Genomic DNA, 25,188 nt, shown 5'->3' on the forward strand with positions numbered 1-25,188 from the left:
GTGATTATTGCAGAGCATTTTTCTAGGTAATACAACTTTATCTTTACTTATCTGGCCTGTTTACTTTTACCTCTAGCACTGTCACTTTATTAGGAAAAATATTGGTGGCTACTGTCATGCACTTTACATTGTAGCCATTGTCTTTATCTAGTCTAGGGCTTTAACATCTCTAATTGTCACATTTATATATTTTGTCTATATATTTACCCCCTGGACTATACATGCTGAGGGATAATGCAGGGCCTTTTCCATCCCACTTACCCATAGTTATTGCAATTCGGCTGGTTTGCATGGGCTATATTGTCAGTCCTTCCCCTATTTTTGTGAGGCATCTTCGCTAGGGTTGAGCGAAACGGGTCGTTCATTTTCATAAGTCGCCGACTTTTGGCAAAGTCGGCGTCTCATGAAACCCGATCCGATCCCAGTGTGGGTCGGCCACGTGGAACGCGAACTTGGCGCCAAAATCGCGTTTCGAATGACGCCTTCCCCGCCATTTTTTTGAGCCAATTAATTGTGGGCAGCGTGATGACATAGGTTCAGAGAGAGAGAGAGAGAGAGAGAGAGAGAGAAAAATAATTTCATTGCCATACATTGGGTTTCGTGTTCTGGGTCCGGAACCCGACTTTACAGGAGAATCGGCCGATTCCATACGATCCGACATCCGAGAAGGTCTGGTTTCACAAAACCCACCTCGATCCTAAAAAAGCTAAGGTCGCTCAACCCTAATCTTCGCTATTGCGATTTTATTTTACTACTCCACTACTATTGTCTGTTTGAGTAACTCATTTTGCCTTGTTCTTTGCCGCTTACCATCCGTCACAGTTCTTTTTCGGTATGGTTTGCTTTATTGATTTGATTGCCTATGTAGTAACTAATTGTGTTCTGGATCATATTTCATGATTTAATGCTATGTTAAAGCTGTGTGCACATGGGATCTCACTTTAAAAAGTGCTGTGGATCTGCTGCATGTGTCACCCTCTGCACCATGGCGAGAAGCACAGCATATATTGACATCCTGCAGATTTCCGAGCAGCGGTCAATACGTATGCACATACCCTCAGTAAATCCGCGGGTTTTCCCAAACCCATCAAGAGGTTCACTTGCAACCTACGGGCAGTGGTTTGGACACAATCATCTCTATAAGTCTGTACAGCTGAATTATTCATGTTTTGTTATCACAGATTGGCAGCAATCATCTGCTGCCATGCACAGGGGGTAAAGTAACCTCTAGAGTGCTTAATATGCCAATAACCCTTCACGTTAACACCATCACTGACACCAAGTCACATGTGTTTTATGTGCCCTCTGCTTTTCCCATTGTGCAGCAATGTGGCGCAACAACTCTCAGTGCGCTCCAGCACAGAGGTAAATGGCAAGAAAGCAAAATATGCGAATACAAAGGAATCCGACACGTTGGGATGCACGACGGCTCAACTTCACCCACTGCTCTGCCTCTGTACCCCCAAATCGTGGCGCCTTCGCCAGCCACCTCCATATCTTGCAGCATCTCCTCAACTGAATGCAGAGAGAGGCGTACTAGTTCCCCCATACAACTTAAAACAGGCAGACAAGTATGAGAAGACACTTACTGTGGGCTAGTGGAGGTCAGCAGTGTCACCCGAGGGACTCAGAGTCCATGACACTATTCAGGTCTTTATTACACAGTTATATATTAAAAAATGCCTCAAAGTGACCATTCAAGCTAAAATGTCTTCACAATCCATACTCAACCACATCCCAGAAATGACTCTGTGCCCTAAATACGGAAACAGACTGCTTCACTGCAGTGACTAGTCCCTGCGCACGCATCACTTCACACTGGCCTTGGCCAAGTCCTCTGGCATGATTCGTCCCCGCTTGCGAGCCCGGTTCTTCTTCTTCTCAACCTTGGCCATCTTTTTCTTCTTGATGTTGCGATTTCTCTTGTCCTGTCTCTGCTGCATCTTGTCGGCTGTGTTCTGAATGCGCTTGTCCCAGTGCTTTTTCCTCTGTTCCTTCCGCTTCTCTTTCCTTTTCAAAGCAGTCTTCAGCATCCCCTCATCATCTCTGATCTTCAGGCCCTCTGCTTTGTATAGCACATTAGTCCACTTTATCTTGTTCTCAAAGTCCTTGGCTTTGTCCTGATCTTTAACCCTGAGCTCCTCCAGTTTGCTCTTTCGGGCCTCCAAGCGGCTCAGCAGCTGCTTGTAGTTCTTGCCCGTCATGGGTGTGATGTTGCCCTTCACACTCTGTTTCTTCTCCTTCTTCTTCATAACCTTACTGAGAGGCTCATCTTGGGCCACCACCTTATTGAATACAAGTGGGGGCTGGACCATGTCCTCAGTCAGATTGTTGGAGGTCTTCTCTTCAGAGGTTGTTTCCGGCTTAGGGCTCTCTTCTATGGCCTTCATCTTCAGCTCCTTTCTCTTCCTCTTCTTTCGCTCTCGCTCTTGCTTCCTCTTTTGTCGCCTTTTTGCAATTTCTTCAGCTGAAAGTGTTTTGTTGGAAACCTATGAAGAGAGAGAAAAACTTTAATTGATTATACAGAGGTTATGGGGCCTGCAGGGTGAGGACCATGACTATGCCCCTCCACAGCAGACTCTTTCTCACCTGACACCGAGACTCCTCAATCTTGTCATGGAGGCGTTTCCTTAGCAAGTCCACTGTGGAGAAGGAGCTCAGAGCTGGGTCTATAGGAAACAAGAGTGGGTGAGATGCAACAACCCCTCAAAAGTAATGGTGCTTACCTCATCCTCACATATATACACCAGCTCACCATATATCACTAGAATGCAGGAGACCCCCATATACCACAGGTACACCAGCCCTGCCCGACACCCCACGCTCGCCCATACAAACAGCGTCTCCTACCACCCCTCCTCTGCAGTCACCTGCTCTCTGTGGTGCGGGAGAAGTCACCAAAGGTTTCTGGTCTTTTCTCGGTGGCTTCTTCTTTTTTTTCTTCTTGGGGTCGCTGGACTGTGATTCTTTAAAGTCTGGAAATTAAAGGGAGACATCAGCATGTAGTGTGAAGATCAGAGTTCATTCAGATGAATTGTATCTGTTCGTGTGCGTAACGAACTGCACATGGATCCATTATTGTCAGTGTACGTGGCCGATTTTTTTTTTACACAGATCAATTGGCTGCATGGAAAAAAAACTGCAGCAAGCAATAAGCCAGTAATATTTTCAGATCAGACTTGTGCTCAAAAATGGCAGTCAGCTCCTGTACTCATCTGGCTATGAAAACGAGCAAACGGGGTGACAAGTCATGCACACAATTTAGAGACGTGACTATGGCCGTCTGAACTTAAAAGGGAAACAACAAAAATAAAAATGGAGAGAGCTTTACATTTGGCACAACCATGTATTCAAAATCCATAAAAACCAAGTGGATTCATACAAAAAGGTTAAAACACTGACGCCTTTCTACAGAGACAAACGCCATTGATGATCATACAAAAAGAAAAGAGTGATGGGAGACAATGAACAAGCATTCTCCATGATGGATGAGGAGGAAGCGTCGTCCTTACCTGCTTTATGCTTCGTTTCTTTGCTTGGCTGTGCACAAACCTTTCTGCCCAAACTCTGAAAATACGAGTCCTTCCTCACCAGAGATGCCATAGTCACCTGGAAACAGAGAAAACAGGCATCAGTTACGGTACATGGGAGGGAAAGGGTAAGAAGACAGAGAAAAGCAGGCAAGACAGAGTGGGCAGGCACAGAGGAAAGAGGGCCACGTGGAGTACAGAGGAGAGAGGGCCGGGGTGGAAACAGAGGAGAGAGGGCCGGGGTGGAAGTGGGGAACAGAGGAGGGCCACGGGGAGAGGGAGAACAGAGGAGAGACGACGGTGGAAAGTGAAGCACAGAGGAGAGAGAGCCAGGTGGGGGGGACCACACAGAGGAGGGCAAGGGGGACACACATAGGAAGTAGGACTGGGGGGACACGACCACACAAAGAGGGGCCGGGGGGAGGGGACCACACAGAGAGGGCTCGGACGGGGGGACACGGGAGAGAGGGGACACAGAGGAGAGAGGGCCAAGGGGGACACACAGGAGAGGGGGCAGGTGGGGGAAAAGACACGGAGGAACGGGACACAGGAGGGTCGGGGAGGGGGGACATGCAGAGGACAGGGCCGGGGGGAGACACGCAGAGGAGAGAGGGCCGGGGGGAGACACAGGAGAGGGGGTCGGGGAGGTTAGGACACGGAGAAGCGGGACACAGGAGGGAAGGGGGGACACACAGAGGTGAGAGGGCCGGGGAAGGGGGACACAGAGGAGAGAGGGCCGGAGGGGGGGAAACAAAGAAGAGAGGGCAGGGACACAGGAGGGCCAGGGGGGGGGGGGGCGCAGAGGAGAAAAGGCCGGGGGGAGTACACACAGAGGAGGGCAGGGGGAGGACACAGAGCGAGGGCTGGGGAGGGACATACAGAGGAGGGCCAGGGGGGGACATACAGAGGAGGGCCGGGGGGGGACAAAGAAGAGGGCCGGGGGGACACACAGAGGAGAGGGCTGGGGGGGGGACACACAGATTAGAGAGGGCGGTGGGGAGATACAGGAGAGGGGGCCGGGACACACAGAGGAGAGAGGTCCGGGACACACAGAGGAGAGGGGGCCGGGGAGGAGAACACGCAGAGGAGAGAGGGCCGGGGAGGGGGGACACAGAGGAGAGAGGGCCGGGGAGGGCACACCGGAGAGGGAGGACCGGAGGGGGGGGGGGGGAGGATGCAGAGGAGAAAGGGCCGGAGGGAGTACACACAGAGGAAAAAGGGCGGGGGGGGGGGGACACACACAGAGGAAAAAGGGCGGGGGGGGGGGGACACACAGAGGAAAAAGGGCGGGGGGGGGACACACACAGAGGAAAGAGGGCGGGGGGGGGGACACACAGAGAGAGGGCCGGGGAGGGACACGCAGAGGAGAGAGGGCCGGGGGACACAGAGGAGAGAAGGCCGGGGATGAAAACACACAAAGGAGAGAGGGTGTGTGTGGGGGGGGGGAAGACACAGGAGAGAGGGCCGGGGGACATAGAGGAGGGAGGGCCGGGGGACATAGAGGAGAGAGGGCCGGGGGACATAGAGGAGAGAGGGCCGGGGGCACAAAAGGGAGAGATAGCGGGGGGGGGGGGGGAAACAGGAGAGGGGGCCGGCCACAGAGGATAGGAGAGGGGAGCGGGCTGCTATGGGTCGGTACCGGTCAGTACTTTCGGTACGTCCTGTGCAATCCCCGTGGAGCGCACGCGGCTGCCAGCACCATCACGTGGAGTCTAGGACTGAACTATCCGAGCACAGAGAAGAATTTCCTTACAACCGTCAACCACAACACAAAGTACGGCCTCATCGGTATTCCATTATAAATGTCTGAGAATAGCAGAGAGGGGAATGCTGGGAAATAGGACATACGTAGAGGGCGTCTTAACGGCAGTGGATCATTGGATCATGTGACAGTGTGGAGTCACGTGATTTAGCTGCACACAGCTACTGCTGTAGTGGATGCGTCTAGAGATTGGAGCTTCTGTGTGACCGGACGAGGCAGCAGGAGAATCCAGGAGCTGCTCATAGAACTCCAGAGCGGCGGGAAGGACAAATCAGGGTCATATATACCTAGGATTACACTGCAGAGAGACCAGGCGTCTGTGTCTGATGTCACTGGTGTGTGTATATACACTACTCAAAAAATAAAGGGAACACTTAAATTGAACCTGTCACCCCCAAAATCGTATATGAGCTGCGCCCACCGCCATCAGGGGCTTATCTACAGAATTCTGTAATGCTGTAGATAAGCCCCCGATGTATCCTGAAAGATGAGAAAAAGACGTTAGATTATACTCACCCAGGGGCGGTCCCACTGCGGTCCGGTCCGATGGGCGTCACTGTCCGGTGTGTCGCCTCCCATCTTCTTACAATCACGTCCTCTTTTTGTCGCGGCTCCGGCGCAGGTATACTTTGTCTGTCCTGTTGAGGGTAGAGCAAAGCACTTTCAGGTGCTGGGCCTCTCTGACCTTTCCCGGCACCTGCGCACTGCAGTACTTTGCTCTGCCCTCAACAGGACAGACAAAGTACGCCGGAGCCGCAGCATGAATACAAGAGGGCGTCATCGTTAGAAGATGGGAGGCGACAGACGGGACTGCGACGCCCATCGGACCGGACCGCAGCGGGACCGCCCCTGGGTGAGTATAATCTAACCTCTTTTTCTCATCTTTCAGGTTACATCGGGGGCTTATCTACAGCATTACAGAATTCTGTAGATAAGCCCCTGATGCCGGTGGCCGCAGCTCATATACGATTTTGGGGGTGACAGGTTCCCTTTAAACAACAGAATAGAGCTCCAAGTAAATCAAACTTCTGTGAAATCAAACTGTCCACTTAGGAAGCAACACTGACAATCAGTTTCACATGCTGTTGTGCAAATGGAATAGACAACAGATGGAAATTATTGGCAATGATCAAGACACCCCATATAAAGGTGTGGTTCTGCAGGTGGGGACCACAGACCACATCTCAGTACCAATGCTTTCTGGCTGATGTTTTGGTCACTTTTGAATGTTGGTTGGGCTTTCACACTCGTGGTAGCATGAGACAGACTGTACAACCCACACAAGTGGCTCAGGCAGTGCAGCTCATCCAGGATGGCACATCAATGCGAGCTGTGGCATGAAGGTTTGCTGTGTCTGTCAGCATAGTGTCCTGAGGCTGGAGGCGCTACCAGGAGACAGGCCAGTACACCAGGAGAGGTGGAGGGGGCCGTAGGAGGGCAACAACCCAGCAGCAGCACCTATCTCCGCCTTTGTGCAAGGAGGAACAGGAGCACTGCCAGAGCCCTGCAAAATGACCTCCAGCAGGCCACAAATGTGCATGTGTCTGCACAAACGGTTAGAAACCGACTCCATGAGGATGGTCTGAGTGCCCGACGTCCACAGATGGGGGTTGTGCTCACAGCCCAACACTGTGCAGGACGCTTGGCATTTGCCACAGACCAGGATTGTCAAATTCACCACTGGCGCCCTGTGCTCTTCACAGATGAAAGCAGGTTCACGCTGAGCACATGTGACAGATTCTGGAGACGCCGTGGAGAGCAATCTACTGCCTGCAACATCCTTCAGCATGACCAGTTTGGCAGTGGGTCGGTAATGGTGTGGGGTGGCATTTATTTGGAAGGCCGCACAGCCCTCCATGTGCTAGCCAGAGGTAGACTGACTGCCATTAAGTACCAAGATGAGATCCTCAGACCCATTGTGAGACCACATGCAGGTACACTGGGCCCTGGGTTCCGTCTGATGCATGACAATGCTCTGCCTCATGGCTGAAGTGTGTCAGCAGTTCCTGCATGATGAAGGCATTGATGTTATGGACTGGCCTGCTTGTTCTCTAAGACCTGAATCCAGTCAAGCACGTCTCGTTCCATCCATCGCCATGTTGCACCACAGACTTTCCAGGAGTTGACTGATGCTTTAATACAGCTGCCTGCTTTGCCTTTGCTGGTTAACAAAAATGGATGGGACATTTTTTTAGGGTCCCTTCCCCTGCACCATATAATTTTTTGTATAACAAGGAAAGGCAAAGCAGACAGTTGTGAGCTGACGTTAATATGTCTGGGAAGGTCGAAGGTTATCTGGGTCATCCCAGCATGATAATATAAGCTCTAAGCTGTTTGCTTTTCCTTAGCTGGTGTGCTGTGCCTTTTTTTCTTGCACCCCTTGACCTGCATTGGCGAGTGAAACCGATTCTTGCAACCGATCACAGCATGCTGCGATTTTTTTCCTTAGTCCGATTCGAACGGAGAAAAAACTCGCAGATGAGCAGACTCATTTACTAACATTGTTTTGTCTGATTTATACGCCAGTGTGAGCGAGCCCTTAAGCAAAGAAAAAAAATGTTTTTTTTCTACCTTGAAATTGTAGTGTTTATAGCCAACACATATAACTGTATATAGTGTACTGCCAGTGTGTATACACATGTCACCTTATACAATATATTGCACATGTATGTAACCCCAGGGTTATCAGCGCGTGCATGGATTAAAGTCATTGGTGGTGAAGTACCCCCTGTCCCGGCTGTGTTCACTTTGTTCCAGGCACTAAGTAGCAGCTGAGCACATGCAGACCCCGCAGCACATTCTCCCTGCTCTGCAGAAGTGGACACAGACCGGGAAGAAGACTTTGCTGCCACCCTCCCCAGTCTATACACCCGGGTCATTCCATGTCAACTGAACCAATGATTTTTACCTCTATATTTTTAATTCTTTTGAGATTTTGTTATTTGGTAATAGTGTGTCAGAGAATGCAAAATGTGAAGAAAAAAAATTCTAGATTTTTTTTTTTAAATTGATTTTCAAAGTTCGGAAAAAGTGCGAATTTCGGTGTTGCCTGCCTTTACATTTCTCCTCATAACTCAGGCTAGAAAAAAGATAAACAAAATAAACACCATTCTACTCAGAACTGTGCAGGCTTTCACCAGATATGTCACACGAGTATCTTTGTTAATATTTTACTCATGCGAATGCAAGCGTAAAATTTTAAACCTCATTTCTGGGGAAAAAAAAATTTACTTAAAAAATTTCAAAACTGCACATGTGTCTGCTCTGCTCCTAGCCACATCTGTACCAAAATACAAGATGGGATCGTGATGGGATCATAGTTTAAAAAATAAAACTATTAGTGTCAATTCGAACATCTTGAATTCAGATCTGTTCAGCCTGTGGTCTAAAAGTGTGGGGTCTATATTTACCAAATAATCCATGATTTTTAGATGTTACTGTATTATTTTATTATGTTACAGCTTAGAAGCAGGAGAGGACAGAGGAGAAAGCTTTGTTAGGGCTGAGAATGACCAGGGGTAGACGGTGACTGCAGAGCAGATGACAGGCCGGCAGCTCCAGCCTCCACAGACCGTATTCACACCAAATCTTAACACCCAGGCAACTCCTCAAATGTAGGGAGAAAAATATTCTTAACATCCAGTTCATGTATTGTACGAACCAGGACTATGAAGAGGAGAGATTGTTATATCGGTTACAGGAAGCAGAACCCATCACAGGGACTCAGTAATATCGGACTGTCATCCCATGTAGTGAAAATAAAGACAGTGACGTCCATGACGTGGTAGAAGGCGGCACAAGATCGGCAATGGATGACACAACTGGTGATGTGACCTGTGAGTATGATTAGCGCTGGTGGCGGCTACTGGACTCTCCGAAGATTGTGACAATGAAGAAGTAGAAGTGACTTTTTTGCACCTTCTGGTCCAGCGCCATCCTTTGTGTTCCCAAGAAAACCAAACATTTTAAAAGTTACAAAAATCAGATATTAACTCAGGTGGAGCCGAGCACCATGACCGGCCGCACATGCTCTGACACAAAAGGAAACGGCCATTGCTAGTAAGCGCTCATGGACAAGATGACATTTCACCCACTAGAAGGGACACATTGATGATAGAAGGCCAGTGTAAAAACCTACTATTGTTTGATTAGTTCATATTTTATAGTACGAGGATTTAACTACTGGACTATTCTTCTTAAACAATTCATAAATGACATGTTTAGTGATATAATAGAAAAAAAAAATGTTCCATGTATAAATAGGTGGTAAAAATATTGGTTCTTTTAATCTTGTTTTTAACATATAATTAGGATGAGACTGTATTTAGAAAATCACACTTGAGGATAGGATCACCTTTTTTCTTTTTGCATCCAGGTTGAAAATGCTGAGCAAGTTGTGTTATAATGATTAAGATGTATTTTTGCTGACACTTCAGTATTTGTTTTTTTTTGTTTCTTTATTGTTACATATAAATGTTGAATTCAATAAGTTATAATTTGAAAAGAAAAAAGGAAGAAACTCACACAAACATAAAATCAGATGATTCAAGGCTTAAAAAAAAAAACTAAAATCTGACAGGTCCCAAGTTGAATCCCTGTACAAATATAAACAAGAACACAAGTAACACACATGCATTTTTTCACAATTTTAAAACATGTTATTTTCACAATTGCTCATCAAAATTTTGAACTTGATCTCTCCAAACCAAAATATAAAGAAACATAGTCTTGTGACATATCAAATGAAAGCTGGTACCGTTCTGAGAAAAATGATGCCTCTCCCACCTCTATATCTTAATTCTAGCCCGAGATATGATAAAAAATGTAAAGCCATACCAGGCCAAAATCAGCACTTTTTCAAAACTTTAGAAGTCTGTAAAAAATTAACTGATGAAGAAAAAAATTCAAAACTTTTAATTTGTAATTAACTAAAGTTGTACTTCGTAAAAAAAAATAAAAAAAAATCTAAAGACGTCAGGTAAAAAAAAATATTCATATTTGTATCACTTGATATGGAATGACCCGCCCGGACACATCCATTGCTAACAGACCTGGTCCATGGACAGCTGAGGGATGACAGAACCCAGTTATGCATGGCCCACTCTGACATCATAGAGCTAATGAGATCGGTCTCTTCAATAAGGATCACCCGTGTGTTTCTGCCCCCAATACCACGCACACGATCATCTGCAGAGGGAGCATTATGATTCCAGCTGTGAAGCATGTGGTTGGTGGAAGACTAGGCCACGAGCCAAATCTCCGCAGCCCGTGGCTCCTGTTACAGATACAGCCTGTATAGCGGACAGTAATGAATCCATCTTCTACCTGGACGGTTCTACAGATTCAACACTGGTAAACTTTATTTCTTTGATTGGAAACAGAAATTAACAAAAAAAAAAAATCACTTTTATTTCAGTTTCAAAGGAACAAATGAAACATCCAGTTGAGGAAACACGACTACAAGCACACCCCAAATGGCGAGGTGACAGAGCGCTCCAGGGATGGGGCCAGGCACGGATTCAGACTCCTGTGTGGTATACGCACTACATGTGATGGGACGCGGACAGCATTAGCCCACCAGACTGACTAGTCCTATACAGGAGCGGATACGATCAGATGATGGAAGACGTGGACGAGAAGAGCGCGCTCACCCCCTCCGCGGTTTCCAGGATGAGAGGACCAGGAATGATCTGCGCTCCACCCTCTCAGTTGTGCTCTGACATGCTCACTCCGTGTCCGTTCACATGTGGAGATGCATGCACCTGACTGGGGAGGGCGCTGTTGTCGGACATCACCGGGGTGCACGGGTCCTGAGGCGAGGAGTCTGTGAGCCAGTACGCTTCACACAGCGGCAGACCGCTCGGCTCACACACACTGTAGCTTACAACACAACAGGTAAAGCAGCAGAGTCCAGAGAGCAAGAGAGAAAAGCAAGACAGAAGCAAAGCGTTAAGAACTGGAAAGCAGCGAATCACCGCAACTTAGGTACAGACTACATGTATGGCCCTAAAGACCCCACACCAGGCCACCACCCCCGAAACCACACAAGGCATCAGAGCAGAAGTGACAGAAGACAACAGTGAGCAGGACAGTCCATCATACCTGCGACCACGAGGAGAGATGGTGGCACACAGTGGGCCTGCACCCCCCACCACATGAACTGCTCATTCATATCACCGGAAGGACCCCACAACACTCAGCCATGGCCATGACACAAATGTGAAGGGTTGATGTACAAGTCACTTTATTGTTCTGACAGGTTATTACCCTCATAGGACACCAATTGCACCGCCACATGGGGTGTGATGTCTCCTGATAACAGAGGACACTAGACTACACACCAACACACTGCAGGATCCCACTCATGACAAAATTGAAAAATCAGAGCACAGGATACTAAAGACAGACGATCACAGAGCCCATGATACACGACTGCCACCAGCCCACCATGGCACAGGTATTAACCCCCTAACTGGCAGGACTTGGGTACAATCCCGCTCCCAGACTTGGGCACTTCATCCATCTGGAACTTATTTATACCTGGAGGAGTAATATTCCTCTTCAAGTTCATACAGGTCAATGGCAATCTCATCCCGCAGCGAGATCAGCTTCCGGTCACACTCGTCCTGCAGACCGCGCAGCTGCTGACTGCGCTGATTAATGGCCTCGTTCACAGAGGGGAAGTCGTTCAGGATCAGATACTGCTTCAGATCAGACACCAGCCGCATCAGAGACTCCCCGGCACGGACCTGGAGCAAAGACCAGGAGTATAAGTTACAAACCATCACCAGTGAGATAGCACCAAGTCAGCTCTTACACTCAAGTCATGGAGCTATGGAAATCCATAGGTAGAGACATTACTGATCTGCAAATGATGGAAGAATAGAGATAACATTATCACAATCTCTAGCTGTATCCAGTCTGGAGTCGGAGCCCCGTGCAGAGATCCCGGCACTCCCAGCCTCGACTGCTATCACTGAGGTTATTAATGGTCATCTGAGGAAGGTTCTGCCGCTGACTGCACTTGGGTAAATCATCAGGATCCGCTCCTGGCAGCTCCTGTGTGATCACTGACCAATGACGTCACCAATGTGCTCGAAAGAGACAAGTCCGGAGACGCTGAAGTCCTGGGAACAGGTTTAGGCCACGCAGGCTGATCACAGCAGTATGACGAATAGGCGGCTTTGTTATGTGGAAAAACAGCTCTTGGGACACTTTGGAGAATTGGCAGCACCACTGGTTTCATGACAAATCAATGTAAAGCTGAGATGTTAGTGCACATGGAATGAAGACTAGAGGGGTGTGCGACTACAGTACATTATGCCCTCCGCACACCATAATCCTGCGAGCAGGACCGCTGTGATGTTCCCTCGTGAAAGCCTTTTCATGACATTGTTCATGTGGTCCCAGACCAATGTCCAGCAGTCACTGAGTCCAAGACAAAAGTCTGGACTCATCACTGGAGAGGACAGGCCTGCATTGCTCTGAACCATAAGGGCATGTTCACACTTTGCAGATTTTGCTGCGGATTTTTCCGCAGCGGATTTGGAAAAACCGCATTGAAAAACCGCTGCGGTTTTCGCTGCGGATTTTCCTGCGGTTTCTTCTGCGGATTACTCTGCGGGTTTCCAACAGCACTTTCCTATTGGTGCATGTTGAAAACCGCTGCGGAATCCGCAGAAAGAAGTGACATGCTCCTTCTTTTTTTCCGCAGCAATTCCACGCGGTTTTTAAAGGGATTTTCTGCAAAGTGGGAACAGCGGATTTTGATTTCCATAGGGTAACATTGTACTGTACCCTGCATGGAAAACTGCTGCGGATCCGCAGCGTCAAATCCGCAGCGGATCCACAGCAAAAACCGCAAAGTGTGAACATAGCCTACTAAAGTTTGAGAGTGGTGGTGTGAGGTCATGTAGAGGCCTTCATGTACAAACGTCACAACGGTCCTACTTCTGGGATTATGGTGGGTGGGTTCCACAATGTCCAGCAGCCGGGCCCCTCTAGAGCTCATTCGAGGTGCATTTACAGCTCAGCGTGAAACCTCCACTACACAGTGTACGCTATATACCCTCCCTGGGGTGATATCGCCACTTATTATACTGAAGAGAGACCTTCAACAAAAGTCTGCAGGCGATAAACCGCCGAGCTACGATACATGTAGAGGAGAAGATGGTGACCACACTCTACTCACTATGTTAGCTGAGCGGACATGCATCTCGTAGTTGTCCTGCTCCCCTTGGGTCGAGCGGCTGACCTGATGTTCTTCTTCAATCTGACCAAAACAAAAGGAAATAAAAGTGAGCAGTCACTCAGCTGGCGGACAGCGGGAAGTGAGCGGGCGACAGAGCTAGCGGACAGCCGGGGAACTCTCGGGCGACAGAGCTAGCGGACAGCCGGGGAACTCTCGGGCGACAGAGCTAGCGGACAGCTGGGGAACTCACGGGTGACAGAGCTAGCGGACAGCTGGGGAACTCGCGGGCGACAGAGCTAGCGGACAGTCGGGGAACTCGCGGGCGACAGAGCTAGCGGACAGTCGGGGAACTCGCGGGCGACAGAGCTAGCGGACAGTCGGGGAACTCGCGGGCGACAGAGCTAGCGGACAGTCGGGGAACTCGTGGGCGACAGAGCTAGCGGACAGCCGAGCCGGGGAGCCGGTGTGCGGACGACAGTGCTAGCGGACAGCCGACGGATGACAGAGCTAATGGACAGCTGGCAAGCTGGCGGATGGGTGACAGAGCTAGCGGACAGCCGGCAGTGGGCAGACGACAGTGGGCAGACAACAGAGCTAGCGGACAGTCGGCGGTTGGACGACAGAACTAGCGGACAGCCGGCGGGCAGACGACAGAGCTAGCGGACAGCCGGCGGGCAGACGACAGAGCTAGCGGACAGCCGGCGGGCAGACGACAGAGCTAGCGGACAGCCGGCGGGCAGACGACAGAGCTAGCGGACAGCCGGCGGGCAGACGACAAAGCTAGGGGACAGCCGGCGGGCAGACGACAGAGCTAGGGGACAGCAGGCGGGCAGACGACAGAGCTAGGGGACAGCCGGCGGGCAGACGACAGAGCTAGTGGACAGCCGGCGGGCAGACGACAGAGCTAGCGGACAGCCGGCGGGCAGACGACAGAGCTAGCGGACAGCCGGTGTGCGGACGACAGAGCTAGTGGACAGCCGGTGTGCGGACGACAGAGCTAGTGGACAGCCGGGGAGCCGATGTGCGGACGACAGAGCTAGTGGACAGCCGGTGTGCGGACGACAGAGCTAGTGGACAGCCGGGGAGCCGATGTGCGGACGACAGAGCTAGTGGACAGCCGGTGTGCGGACGACAGAGCTAGCGGACAGCCGGGGAGCCGGTGTGCGGACGACAGAGCTAGCGGACAGCCGGGGAGCCGGTGTGCGGACGACAGAGCTAGCGGACAGCCGGCGGGCAGGGACAGAGCTGGCGGACAGCACTCATTATTATTACACAATCCCCAGAACAGTAGACTGTGAGCCCTCGTGGGCAGGGTCCTCTCTCCTCCTGTACCAGTTGCGACTTGTATTGTTCAAGATTATTGTACTTGTTTTTATTATGAACACCCCTCCTCACATGTAAAGCGCCATGGAATAAATGGCGCTATAACAATAATAATAATAACAGGACAGGTTTGGGGAACCCCCATGCTCCTCACTTTGGCAGTCTTGATGATCTCAGTGAAGTTGTCCATGATAGACTTGATGTCGTCCTTCAGCCTCTTGTTGTAGGACTGCAGTAACGTCTCCTTGCTCTGGGGGAGCACTCGCAGCTGCGCCATGACCGTGGAAGGGATGAGGAGCCGTATGCTTTCCCGGCAGCACTACTGTGCCCCGCGCTCTCACCGTCAGTGACTCCCCTCTCAGTCACCATCCGCCATCTCTCCGCACCGCTGCACTGTAATTGGCTACCACAACGTTGTGATCCACCACGTGACGTTACTGACCAGTTGTAGTAGCGCCACTCGGAGCCTTCAGAGGGCGCTCCTCACACGCCACTCACATCTGCATCAAATCTCGCTCCTCCTGCAGGTGTCGCGATATCGCTGAGGCTATACAAAATTACCCACAACCCTTTAGTCTTCCTTTTTCTGCCCCGTCCGCCATGGTGAGTGCTCATCTGTTCCTCCGCTTTCCCGATCCGCTGCCATCCTCCTGCCGCAGCCGCTCTTTTGCTCCGCTGACCACGGGTTGCTGTCGGTGGAGGCCCGCACATCTCTCCCGGGTGGAATTTTGTTTCTCCGGGACGTTAGTCGCGTTTCTGTGCAGGCTTCTGACTGACTGCACCGGGGTGTTCGCTGCTCGGGGCGGGAGACGTTACCGGCATGCGGCGGCGGCCGGCTCTGTTGCCGGACGAGCAGATGATGTGATTGAATATTTGCTATCTGAGGTGCTGATGACAATTCCCACCAAGATCTCTGATGCTCGTCTCGTGCGTGGTGGTCTCCCCGGGAAGGCGGCTGGTACCGCTGTGTGATGAGGCTGGGGCGCCATCAGTGTCCCTGTGTAATGGGGGGCTGACTTCGGTGTTGTGGAAGGCGGCGGGCGCTATAGGGGGCTTGTAGGCTGGTGTCGCACTGTGTGATCGGGGTGGATGGCGATGTCCCCACCGGGTCCTGTGGACCCTGCAGCTTGTCGTGTAGGTTGGGGGTCTCCCCGGGAAGGCGGCTGGTACCGCTGTGTGATGAGGCTGGGGCGCCATCAGTGTCCCTGTGTAATGGGGGGCTGACTTCGGTGTTGTGGAAGGCGGCGGGCGCTATAGGGGGCTTGTAGGCTGGTGTCGCACTGTGTGATCGGGGTGGATGGCGGTGTCCCCACCGGGTCCTGTGGACCCTGCAGCTTGTCGTGTAGGTTGGGGGTCTCCCCGGGAAGGCGGCTGGTACCGCTGTGTGATGAGGCTGGGGCGCCATCAGTGTCCCTGTGTAATGGGGGGCTGACTTCGGTGTTGTGGAAGGCGGCGGGCGCTATAGGGGGCTTGTAGGCTGGTGTCGCACTGTGTGATCGGGGTGGATGGCGGTGTCCCCACCGGGTCCTGTGGACCCTGCAGCTTGTCGTGTAGGTTGGGGGTCTCCCCGGGAAGGCGGCTGGTACCGCTGTGTGATGAGGCTGGGGCGCCATCAGTGTCCCTGTGTAATGGGGGGCTGACTTAGGTGTTGTGGAAGGCGGCGGGTGCTATAGGGGGCTTGTAGGCTGGTGTCGCACTGTGTGATCGGGGTGGATGGCGGTGTCCCCACCGGGTCCTGTGGACCCTGCAGCTTGTCGTGTAGGTTGGGGGTCTCCCCGGGAAGGCGGCTGGTACCGCTGTGTGATGAGGCTGGGGCGCCATCAGTGTCCCTGTGTAATGGGGGGCTGACTTCGGTGTTGTGGAAGGCGGCGGGCGCTATAGGGGGCTTGTAGGCTGGTGTCGCACTGTGTGATCGGGGTGGATGGCGGTGTCCCCACCGGGTCCTGTGGACCCTGCAGCTTGTCGTGTAGGTTGGGGGTCTCCCCGGGAAGGCGGCTGGTACCGCTGTGTGATGAGGCTGGGGCGCCATCAGTGTCCCTGTGTAATGGGGGGCTGACTTAGGTGTTGTGGAAGGCGGCGGGTGCTATAGGGGGCTTGTAGGCTGGTGTCGCACTGTGTGATCGGGGTGGATGGCGGTGGACCCTGCAGCTTGTCGTGCAGGTTGGGGGTCTCCCTATTACTCAGTTGTTTGTCTCCTCAGCCGAAAGGAAAGAAAGTGAAGGGGAAGGGCAAGAAGGTGGCTCCTGCCCCCTCCGTGGTGAAGAAGGTAGAGGTGAAGAAGGTGGTGAACCCGCTGTTCGAGAAGCGGCCTAAGAACTTTGGCATTGGTGAGTGGTGCTGCCCGTCGCTGCCTCCCGACTGACCTGTGAGCTGTAGTCGCCTTTAACCCCTTTTTTGCCTTCAGGCCAGGATATCCAACCCAAGAGGGACCTTACCCGCTTCGTGAAATGGCCGCGCTACATCCGACTCCAGCGCCAGAGGTCCATATTGTACAAACGTCTGAAGGTGCCCCCTGCAATCAACCAGTTCACCCAGGCCCTGGACCGGCAGACAGGTTGGTGTAGTGCCCCCACAGTTCTGTCCCATGGCATCCATCATCCTGCGGCTGTGGACATTTCAGGTGCCCCCCATGTACTTGGCAGTGAGCCCCCCACTTATAGGTCATCCTGGTTGACTGACAAATGGGAGGACATCTAACATCCAGTGCACAAGAGGGCAGCACGGGGTGAATGATCTCTTGGGGACTTGTTTTCCCTTGAGGGCTGATACACTGGTCCCTGTTGTGGGTTTGGTGCCGCTGTGTTCTCTTGCCTAGAGGGGTAAGGTTATGCCCTTATTGGGGGGCATTTGGTGCCGCTCTGTTCCGGGAGGGTGGGGATGGTTATGATCTGTGATGGGCTTACGTGCACGTGATGTCTGATATTTGCTATCTGAGAAGTCGTGATTACACTTTTCCACCAAGATCTCTGATGCACGATGTCCGTGCTCCTGTGACTTTTCCCGTTGACCTCCCTGCCCCCATTGACTGCACATTCTCTTATCAGCCACTCAGCTCTTCAAACTGGCACACAAATACCGGCCCGAGACCAAGCTGGAGAAAAAGAAACGGCTGCTGGCCCGTGCTGAGCAGAAGGCAGCTGGCAAAGGAGACGTCCCAACAAAGAGACCCCCTGTGATCAGAGCAGGTATGTGGGGGACAGGTTGGGGCTTTGGTGGCAGATTGCGATGATGTCAGAATTTCTTCACCTGAAATATTGTGTGGAATAAACACGAGCTTTTTAACCCTGAGCAATGACAGTCTCCTGTTTGGGGTCTCGGGTGGGATGAGCGCAGCTGATGACTCTCTCTTTCAGGTGTTAACACAGTGACCACCTTGGTGGAGAACAAGAAAGCCCAGCTGGTCGTCATCTCTCATGATGTGGATCCCATTGAGGTGCGATGGTGATGCGCAAAGTCCCTGTTGGTGCACTGATCTCTGGTATCACTCTGTGGTGGGATGTACTAGCATTGCGATGGTGGCGTTTGGGGGGCCTGTTAGTTCTGAGTAGGGTGGTTTTTGAGAAATAATGGGTTGTGGGGGAGTGAGTCTGGATGTGTGGGGGTCTTGTGCAGGGCAGATCTGCAATGATGTATGAATTTCTTCACCTGACTGAATATGAAGATTCAATTCGAGCTTTTTAACCCTGAGCGATCTGCCTGTAAGTGCTGCAGGCACAGGTGGCTGCTGTTGGTGCTGGCTCATGCTGTGCTTATCTTCTAGCTAGTAGTTTTCCTGCCTGCTCTGTGCCGGAAGATGGGAGTCCCCTACTGCATTGTGAAGGGCAAGGCCAGACTGGGCCGCCTCGTCCATAGGAAGACATGCACCAGTATCGCCTTCACACAAGTGAACCCGTAAGTCACGACTATTGTCCTGCTCTGACCTTGTGACTTCTCAGCAGTGAGTTCCCACACTTTCTTTACCTGAATTGTGTCTGGGCATGAACTTTGATCTGTCAAGTATGGTCTGGACTGAGAACTCATCCTTGTCTGTCTGTCCTTCCTACAGGGAGGATAAAGGAGCCCTCTCCAAACTGGTGGAAGCCGTGAAGACCAACTACAATGAACGACACGATGAGGTAAGATGGTGACAGCTGCTGGGGGGAGATGGATAGTTTCTTCCTTATGAGGTTTTGGTGTTGGTGGCAAGAGGTTTTAGGGTGTATGTACAATTTTTCAGTGTTTGCAGTGTGCAGAACCCAGGATAAACCTACTGCAATTGCAGAAATACCAGATTATGGTTTAGCTTTTTTCAGTTTGCACAATATAAGTAAAATGTCATGTTGGCTGCTCGCCCTGTGTGGTGAGGATTGCACGGCAGCACTAGTGTACATTAACTGGCAGCCTGTATGTGGTCATCATGCTTCATCTTCTATAAGCTGGCCATTACAAAGAGGAGAAGACTCCACCATGTCTGTGTTCAGGCCACTATCGCCCCTAGTCATGGCACTGGTGCACGATAGTTTGGCTCAAACCCTCAACTGACAGGAACTACCTGTCACCATAGGTAGTGGATGATCTGTGTGTGTATGTATGCTTTATATCTGTGTAACCTGCAGTTTCCACTTGTCCAGTATATACAACACTTCTGAACTTTAAATTCAAGGAGGAAATGTCTCCTGGATCAGAAAACAAACAAAATAATTGGTCACCAACCTTCAGTTGTCATTCCTAGCATGTGCACAGCTCCCCCGGAAAGACAAGAAAATACCTTTTTTCTCATCCTCCTGCACCCTATGCTGATGGGCAGCCCAGTCTGCTGGTTGTTCCTGGTCTGTGCTCGTTGGCTCTGTCCTCACAGTCCCTGTCCTAATCTTGTGATTGCATGGTAGAGAGCAATGGCTGCAGCAAGCAGTCTTGTGAAATCATTGGATTAAGGGTATGTGCACACGGTGCGGATTTTGCTGCGGATCCGCTGCTGGTTTCCATGAGTTTACAGTACCATGTAAACCTATGGAAAACAAAAACCGCAGTGCACATGCTGCGGAAAATACCGCGCGGAAGCTCCGCGGTTTACATTCCGCAGCATGTCAATTCTTTGTGCGGATTCCGCTGCGGTTTACACCTGCTCCATAATAGGAATCCGCACAAAAACCGCTGTAATTCCGCAGTGCAGTTTACCTGCGGATTTTCAAAAACGGGTGCGGAAAAATCCAGAGATCCAACCTACGTGTGCACCTACCCTAAGGATTTCTGCCCCTCCATCATGCTATACTCAGATGGAGGGGGAAAAAACCTGGTGACAGATTGCCATTAAATAGTGTAATACTACACATGGAGCATCTGTATTGGTTTCAGATGTAACATAATTACAACAGTCTCATTGTGTTACTGAAAAGCAATCTGTACGGTCCCATTCATTCTGTCCAAACGTGCACCTCTGCTTCATTGGCTATGTGCACACATCAGTCACCTAGAGCGGTGCAAGGGAAGCTCAGCCAGATGCTGCAGGACTAGGAACTTCTATTCTTATGGCTTCTGGCCCGATCGTTAAACCCCCAGGGTGTTTCGGAGCGTGTCTACCTTGCTGCAGTTGGGCAGCCACGCTCTGATTCATGCTGCCTGTGGTTTTGTCAGCATGAGTTTACTGAAGACTAGTGATAAGCAAGTATACTCTTTGCTCAGGTTTTCTCCGAGTAATTGTTAGTGCTCGGAGATTTAGTTTTTGTTGACTCTGCTGTAAATCATGCAGCTGCGGGGCGAAAACGAAATCTCCCGAGCACTAACAAATACTCGTAGATCACTGGAGCAACGAGTATACTCGCTTATCACTACTGAAGAGTCCTTAAACACTGAGCTTTTCTGTCCACCTGTGCTTATGACTAAGTGCTATTGTCCTGAACGGTGTTGCATGGTGGAGTCCCATCCTCTGTAATAGCCAGATTTGATAAGTGACCCACATATTGGCTGCCTGTCAATTTACAGCCAATGATCAAATATCAGTTATGACTACCATTTTGGCGGTGAGGTGACTGCACTTCTAGATCACAAGTGCTAGATCTACGAGATGGGCTGTGGCCAAATTTCATGTAAAGCCTCTGGTCACTTTCCGAGGTGTTAAATAAACAGATTTAAAAATGTCTGACCCTGGCAGTTGGTTACATAAAGTGTTGGCTGTAATGTACACAGCGGGTGTCAGTGCGCCATTGCATCTTTTTAAGGTGCGTGCTGGGAGAGTTTTATGGGCATTCTGACCTGGACAGTTCTCCATTTCTGAGTTCGGACCCCCCCCAGCAGCACTGGTCACTACTGAGCATGTACAGAAAGTGCAGCACAGTCATCTCAACTAAATGCCCAGATCCTTAGATCATGAACAGAAAAGACATTTATAGGATATTTCCCAAATTCTTCTGAAAACATTTCCAGCGCATCCTGCACTGAACTACTGTACCCAATTTATGTTTTAGGAGTCTATCCATTTTACGCCGGCTCCACCAAAATGGTCACCGGCTGTCTGACTCCACAGCCCTGCAAAACATCCCATAGTTGTCTGGCTTTGTGGGGTGATCAGAACCATTTGGCTTCTCACCAATGACAGCCGTCTCTTGCATCCCTTATTAAATTTAAGTTCACCCTCCAACACTTATGTAAAATTGCTGCAGCCCGAACTGCATTGACACCCAGTCATACCCCCAGTGAGAGCCATTCATAGACCGCAAGTGGCTGTCACCATTCACATAAAGTTACCGCATGGTTTGTGAATGGCTAAGCGCCAACCTATATGAGCGTCCTGCCAGAATGTTCATCCCCCATGCTACCGTGCTCGGATCTAGTATCCTGAATGCTGTGGTGACACCATTATCTTCTCTTACAGATCCGTCGTCACTGGGGAGGAGGCATCTTGGGCCCGAAGTCTGTGGCCAGAATTGTCAAGCTGGAAAAAGCAAAGGCCAAAGAACTGGCCACAAAACTTGGTTAAATGTACTGACCGCTTCACATCTGTTCTGTACATAATAAAGAATTTAAAGAACCTGCGAAGTGTACATTTTACCAGGGAGTGGGTGTGATGGGGGGCATAGCTAGTCTGTGGCCAGGGGCATTGTGCTTGTAGGGTATTGCCACCCTGGACACATGTTATAGTTGTGGTTTGTATGTAATAATCCTTTAGTACAAACGTTAGATGACCTATTTATTACTCATGAATATATCCCCATTAATTCCACAACTTTACAGACATCACTGCCCCTGTTGGGGCTCTCATTCCAAATTCCTTATCTGTATGTCTTTGGCATCGGGGAGGAAATGCCCACAAACCCTGGGAGCACAACTAGGCTACGTTCACACTTGCGTACCGGGGCTTTGTGGATGGCTGCGTACTTCCTCCCTGAAGCCCCACCCACTTCCATTTAGGTCCGCCTAAATGTCAAACTGACAGCGGCATTTAACAAGTGCATCCGGCCGGAAATGTGTGCACCGGTGACCCCCATCACATGATTGGGGGTCATTGGTGCGTCGGCATAACAACCAGAGGTCTCCTGCAGACCTCTATGGTTGTTTATGCTGGATTGCTATGAGCTCCACCCTGTGGTCGGCGCTCATAGCAATGCTGCAATTCCACTACAGAGGTGATGTTCAGATCGCCCCTATACAGGTCCTTCTCAAAAAATTAGCATATAGTGTTAAATTTCATTATTTACCATAATGTAATGATTACAATTAAACTTTCATATATTATAGATTCATTATCCACCAACTGAAATTTGTCAGGTCTTTTATTGTTTTAATACTGATGATTTTGGCATACAACTCCTGATAACCCAAAAAACCTGTCTCAATAAATTAGCATATTTCACCCGTCCAATCAAATAAAAGTGTTTTTTAATACCAAACAAAAAAACCATCAAATAATAATGTTCAGTTATGCACTCAATACTTGGTCGGGAATCCTTTGGCAGAAATGACTGCTTCAATGCGGCGTGGCATGGAGGCAATCAGCCTGTGACACTGCTGAGATGTTATGGAGGCCCAGGATGCTTCAATAGCGGCCTTAAGCTCATCCAGAGTGTTGGGTCTTGCGTCTCTCAACTTTCTCTTCACAATATCCCACAGATTCTCTATGGGGTTCAGGTCAGGAGAGTTGGCAGGCCAATTGAGCACAGTAATACCATGGTCAGTAAACCATTTACCAGTGGTTTTGGCACTGTGAGCAGGTGCCAGGTCGTGCTGAAAAATGAAATCTTCATCTCCATAAAGCATTTCAGCCGATGGAAGCATGAAGTGCTCCAAAATCTCCTGATAGCTAGCTGCATTGACCCTGCCCTTGATGAAACACAGTGGACCAACACCAGCAGCTGACATGGCACCCCACACCATCACTGACTGTGGGTACTTGACACTGGACTTCAGGCATTTTGGCATTTCCTTCTCCCCAGTCTTCCTCCAGACTCTGGCACCTTGATTTCCGAATGACATGCAAAATTTGCTTTCATCAGAAAAAAGTACTTGGGACCACTTAGCAACAGTCCAGTGCTGCTTCTCTGTAGCCCAGGTCAGGCGCTTCTGCCGCTGTTTATGGTTCAAAAGTGGCTTTACCTGGGGAATGCGGCACCTGTAGCCCATTTCCTGCACACGCCTGTGCACGGTGGCTCTGGATGTTTCCACACCAGACTCAGTCCACTGCTTCCTCAGGGTCCGGTCACCTCTTCTCGTTGTACAGCGTTTTCTGCCACATTGTTTCCTTCCAACAGACTTACCATTGAGGTGCCTTGATACAGCACTCTGGGAACAGCCTATTTGTTGAGAAATTTCTTTCTGGGTCTTACCCTCTTGCTTGAGGGTGTCAATGATGGCCTTCTTGACATCTGTCAGGTCGCTAGTCTTACCCATGATGGGGGTTTTGAGTAATGAACCAGGCAGGGAGTTTTTAAAAGCCTCAGGTATCTTTTGCATGTGTTTAGAGTTAATTAGTTGATTCAGAAGATTAGGGTAATAGGTCGTTTAGAGAACCTTTTCTTGATATGCTAATTTATTGAGACAGGTTTTTTGTGTTATCAGGAGTTGTATGCCAAAACCATCAGTATTAAAACAATAAAAGACCTGACAAATTTCAGTTGGTGGATAATGAATCTCTAATATATGAAAGTTTAATTGTAATCATTACATTATGGTAAATAATGAAATTTAACACTATATGCTAATTTTTTGAGAAGGACCTGTACATAGCAGAGGCAATTGAGTTGTGGCAGCTTCTAACCTCCCATGGAGGCTATTCAAGCATGGCAAAATTTAAAAAGTTTTTAAAAATATGAAATATAAAGGTTTAAATCACCCCATCTTTCGCCCCATTCAAAAAAAAAAAAAATTAAAAAAAATCAAACCTACACATTTGGTATCGCCGCATTCAGAATTTGCCGATCGATCAATAAAAAAAAAAAGGATTAACCTGATTGCTAAACGGTGTAGGGAGAAAAAGTCAAACCGCCAGAACTACGTGTTTTGTTTTTCCCATGGATTTTGTCTTTTTTTTGGTATCAAGTTTGTTAGATTAAGTTTCAAATAAAATTACTTTGTTCTGGAAACTTCCAGTTTGCCGAGTTACCTAGGTTTGATGAAACTTTATTCATAAAGTAATGTCTGAATTATGTTTTTACTGCGCTCCTGCTGTAGGAACTCATCTCACTCAGGTCTATGGGGAAAATGGGCAAATAGATTGCATATTGAAAGCAAGAGGATTTCTATAACTCACGGCCGGTCAATTTCCACAGTGTTAAAAATTTACATTAATCACAACCGCTTTGCTGGAACTGGAATACATTGCTTTGTTTTATGTACAAAAATATTCAGTGGAAAAATGCACCATCTACTCATCGTGGGAGCTTGGCCTCAGGGTGCATTTGATGGTCTCTCCATGCATGTGTTGTGACTGACACAGCTGCGGTGGGAAACTGCTGATCAGCCGGAGCGATCCAGCTATCCGATGCAGCTATTCGGATAAGGAGTAGTGATGAGTGAGTATACTCGTTGCTGTGGCTTTCCCAAGCATGCTCGGGTGGTCTGAGTATTTGTGACTGCTCGGAGACTTAGTTTTTGTTGACGCAGCTGCATGATTTGTGGCTGCTAGCCAGCCTGAGTAGATATGGGGATTCCCTAGCAACCAGGCAACCCTGACATGTACTCGGGCTGGCTAGCAGCTGTAAAATATGCAGCTGCGTTGACAAAATTTAAATCTGAGCACTCACAAATACTTGGGAGACCACCCGAGCGTGCTTGGGAAAACCAGAGCAACGAGTAAACTCGCTCATCACTAATAAGTTATTCGCCAATCCCTAACTGTTACCCTTTTGCTTGTCGCTGTATAATATGACAGGACCTTTATGGTGATCAGAGGAGAGCCCTTGCTCCAGCTG

The 25,188-nt window shown here is 49.7% G+C and overlaps 3 protein-coding genes and 4 non-coding genes across 10 annotated transcripts; 5 read left to right on the forward strand and 2 right to left on the reverse strand.

The window, feature by feature from the left end:
- Positions 1 to 1,633: 1,633 nt before the first annotated feature.
- Positions 1,634 to 5,306, reverse strand: SURF6 (surfeit 6). Of its 2 annotated transcripts, none has more exons than XM_077284915.1 (5): positions 5,170 to 5,306; positions 3,513 to 3,609; positions 2,871 to 2,975; positions 2,590 to 2,669; positions 1,634 to 2,489 (listed from the first exon to the last, which is right to left on the reverse strand). In XM_077284915.1, exons 2-5 carry the CDS (start codon positions 3,601 to 3,603, stop codon positions 1,809 to 1,811), a joined length of 957 nt encoding a protein of 318 aa, XP_077141030.1. In that variant the 5' UTR covers positions 3,604 to 3,609; positions 5,170 to 5,306; the 3' UTR covers positions 1,634 to 1,808. The 2 variants fall into 2 exon arrangements, with proteins under 2 accessions (XP_077141030.1, XP_077141029.1); XM_077284914.1 differs by having other exon boundaries at positions 5,180 to 5,305.
- A 5,370-nt stretch (positions 5,307 to 10,676) lies between these two features.
- Positions 10,677 to 15,300, reverse strand: MED22 (mediator complex subunit 22). Of its 3 annotated transcripts, none has more exons than XM_077284890.1 (4): positions 14,961 to 15,300; positions 13,484 to 13,564; positions 11,833 to 12,041; positions 10,677 to 11,166 (listed from the first exon to the last, which is right to left on the reverse strand). In XM_077284890.1, exons 1-4 carry the CDS (start codon positions 15,081 to 15,083, stop codon positions 10,998 to 11,000), a joined length of 582 nt encoding a protein of 193 aa, XP_077141005.1. In that variant the 5' UTR covers positions 15,084 to 15,300; the 3' UTR covers positions 10,677 to 10,997. The 3 variants fall into 3 exon arrangements, with proteins under 3 accessions (XP_077141005.1, XP_077141004.1, XP_077141007.1); XM_077284889.1 differs by having other exon boundaries at positions 10,677 to 11,172; XM_077284892.1 differs by lacking the exon at positions 10,677 to 11,166 and having other exon boundaries at positions 11,690 to 12,041.
- On the forward strand, positions 15,263 to 21,812 carry RPL7A (ribosomal protein L7a). The gene is made up of 8 exons (XM_077284893.1): positions 15,263 to 15,409; positions 17,007 to 17,133; positions 17,211 to 17,360; positions 17,851 to 17,991; positions 18,160 to 18,239; positions 18,567 to 18,697; positions 18,852 to 18,921; positions 21,657 to 21,812. The coding sequence occupies exons 1-8, from the start codon at positions 15,407 to 15,409 to the stop codon at positions 21,759 to 21,761; spliced, it is 807 nt and encodes a 268-aa protein (XP_077141008.1). The 5' UTR covers positions 15,263 to 15,406; the 3' UTR covers positions 21,762 to 21,812.
- On the forward strand, positions 15,658 to 15,727 carry LOC143810788 (small nucleolar RNA SNORD24). The gene has a single exon (XR_013223175.1). It is a non-coding gene; the product is annotated as a small nucleolar RNA SNORD24 (small nucleolar RNA).
- LOC143810789 (small nucleolar RNA SNORD24) lies at positions 17,711 to 17,780 on the forward strand. Its single transcript, XR_013223176.1, has one exon. It is a non-coding gene; the product is annotated as a small nucleolar RNA SNORD24 (small nucleolar RNA).
- Positions 18,027 to 18,099, forward strand: LOC143810742 (small nucleolar RNA SNORD36). The gene has a single exon (XR_013223172.1). It is a non-coding gene; the product is annotated as a small nucleolar RNA SNORD36 (small nucleolar RNA).
- LOC143810743 (small nucleolar RNA SNORD36) lies at positions 18,426 to 18,498 on the forward strand. The gene has a single exon (XR_013223173.1). It is a non-coding gene; the product is annotated as a small nucleolar RNA SNORD36 (small nucleolar RNA).
- Positions 21,813 to 25,188: the final 3,376 nt, after the last annotated feature.

Source organism: Ranitomeya variabilis, chromosome 2 (genome assembly GCF_051348905.1).
Source record: "Ranitomeya variabilis isolate aRanVar5 chromosome 2, aRanVar5.hap1, whole genome shotgun sequence".
NCBI classification, from domain to species: domain Eukaryota; kingdom Metazoa; phylum Chordata; class Amphibia; order Anura; family Dendrobatidae; genus Ranitomeya; species Ranitomeya variabilis.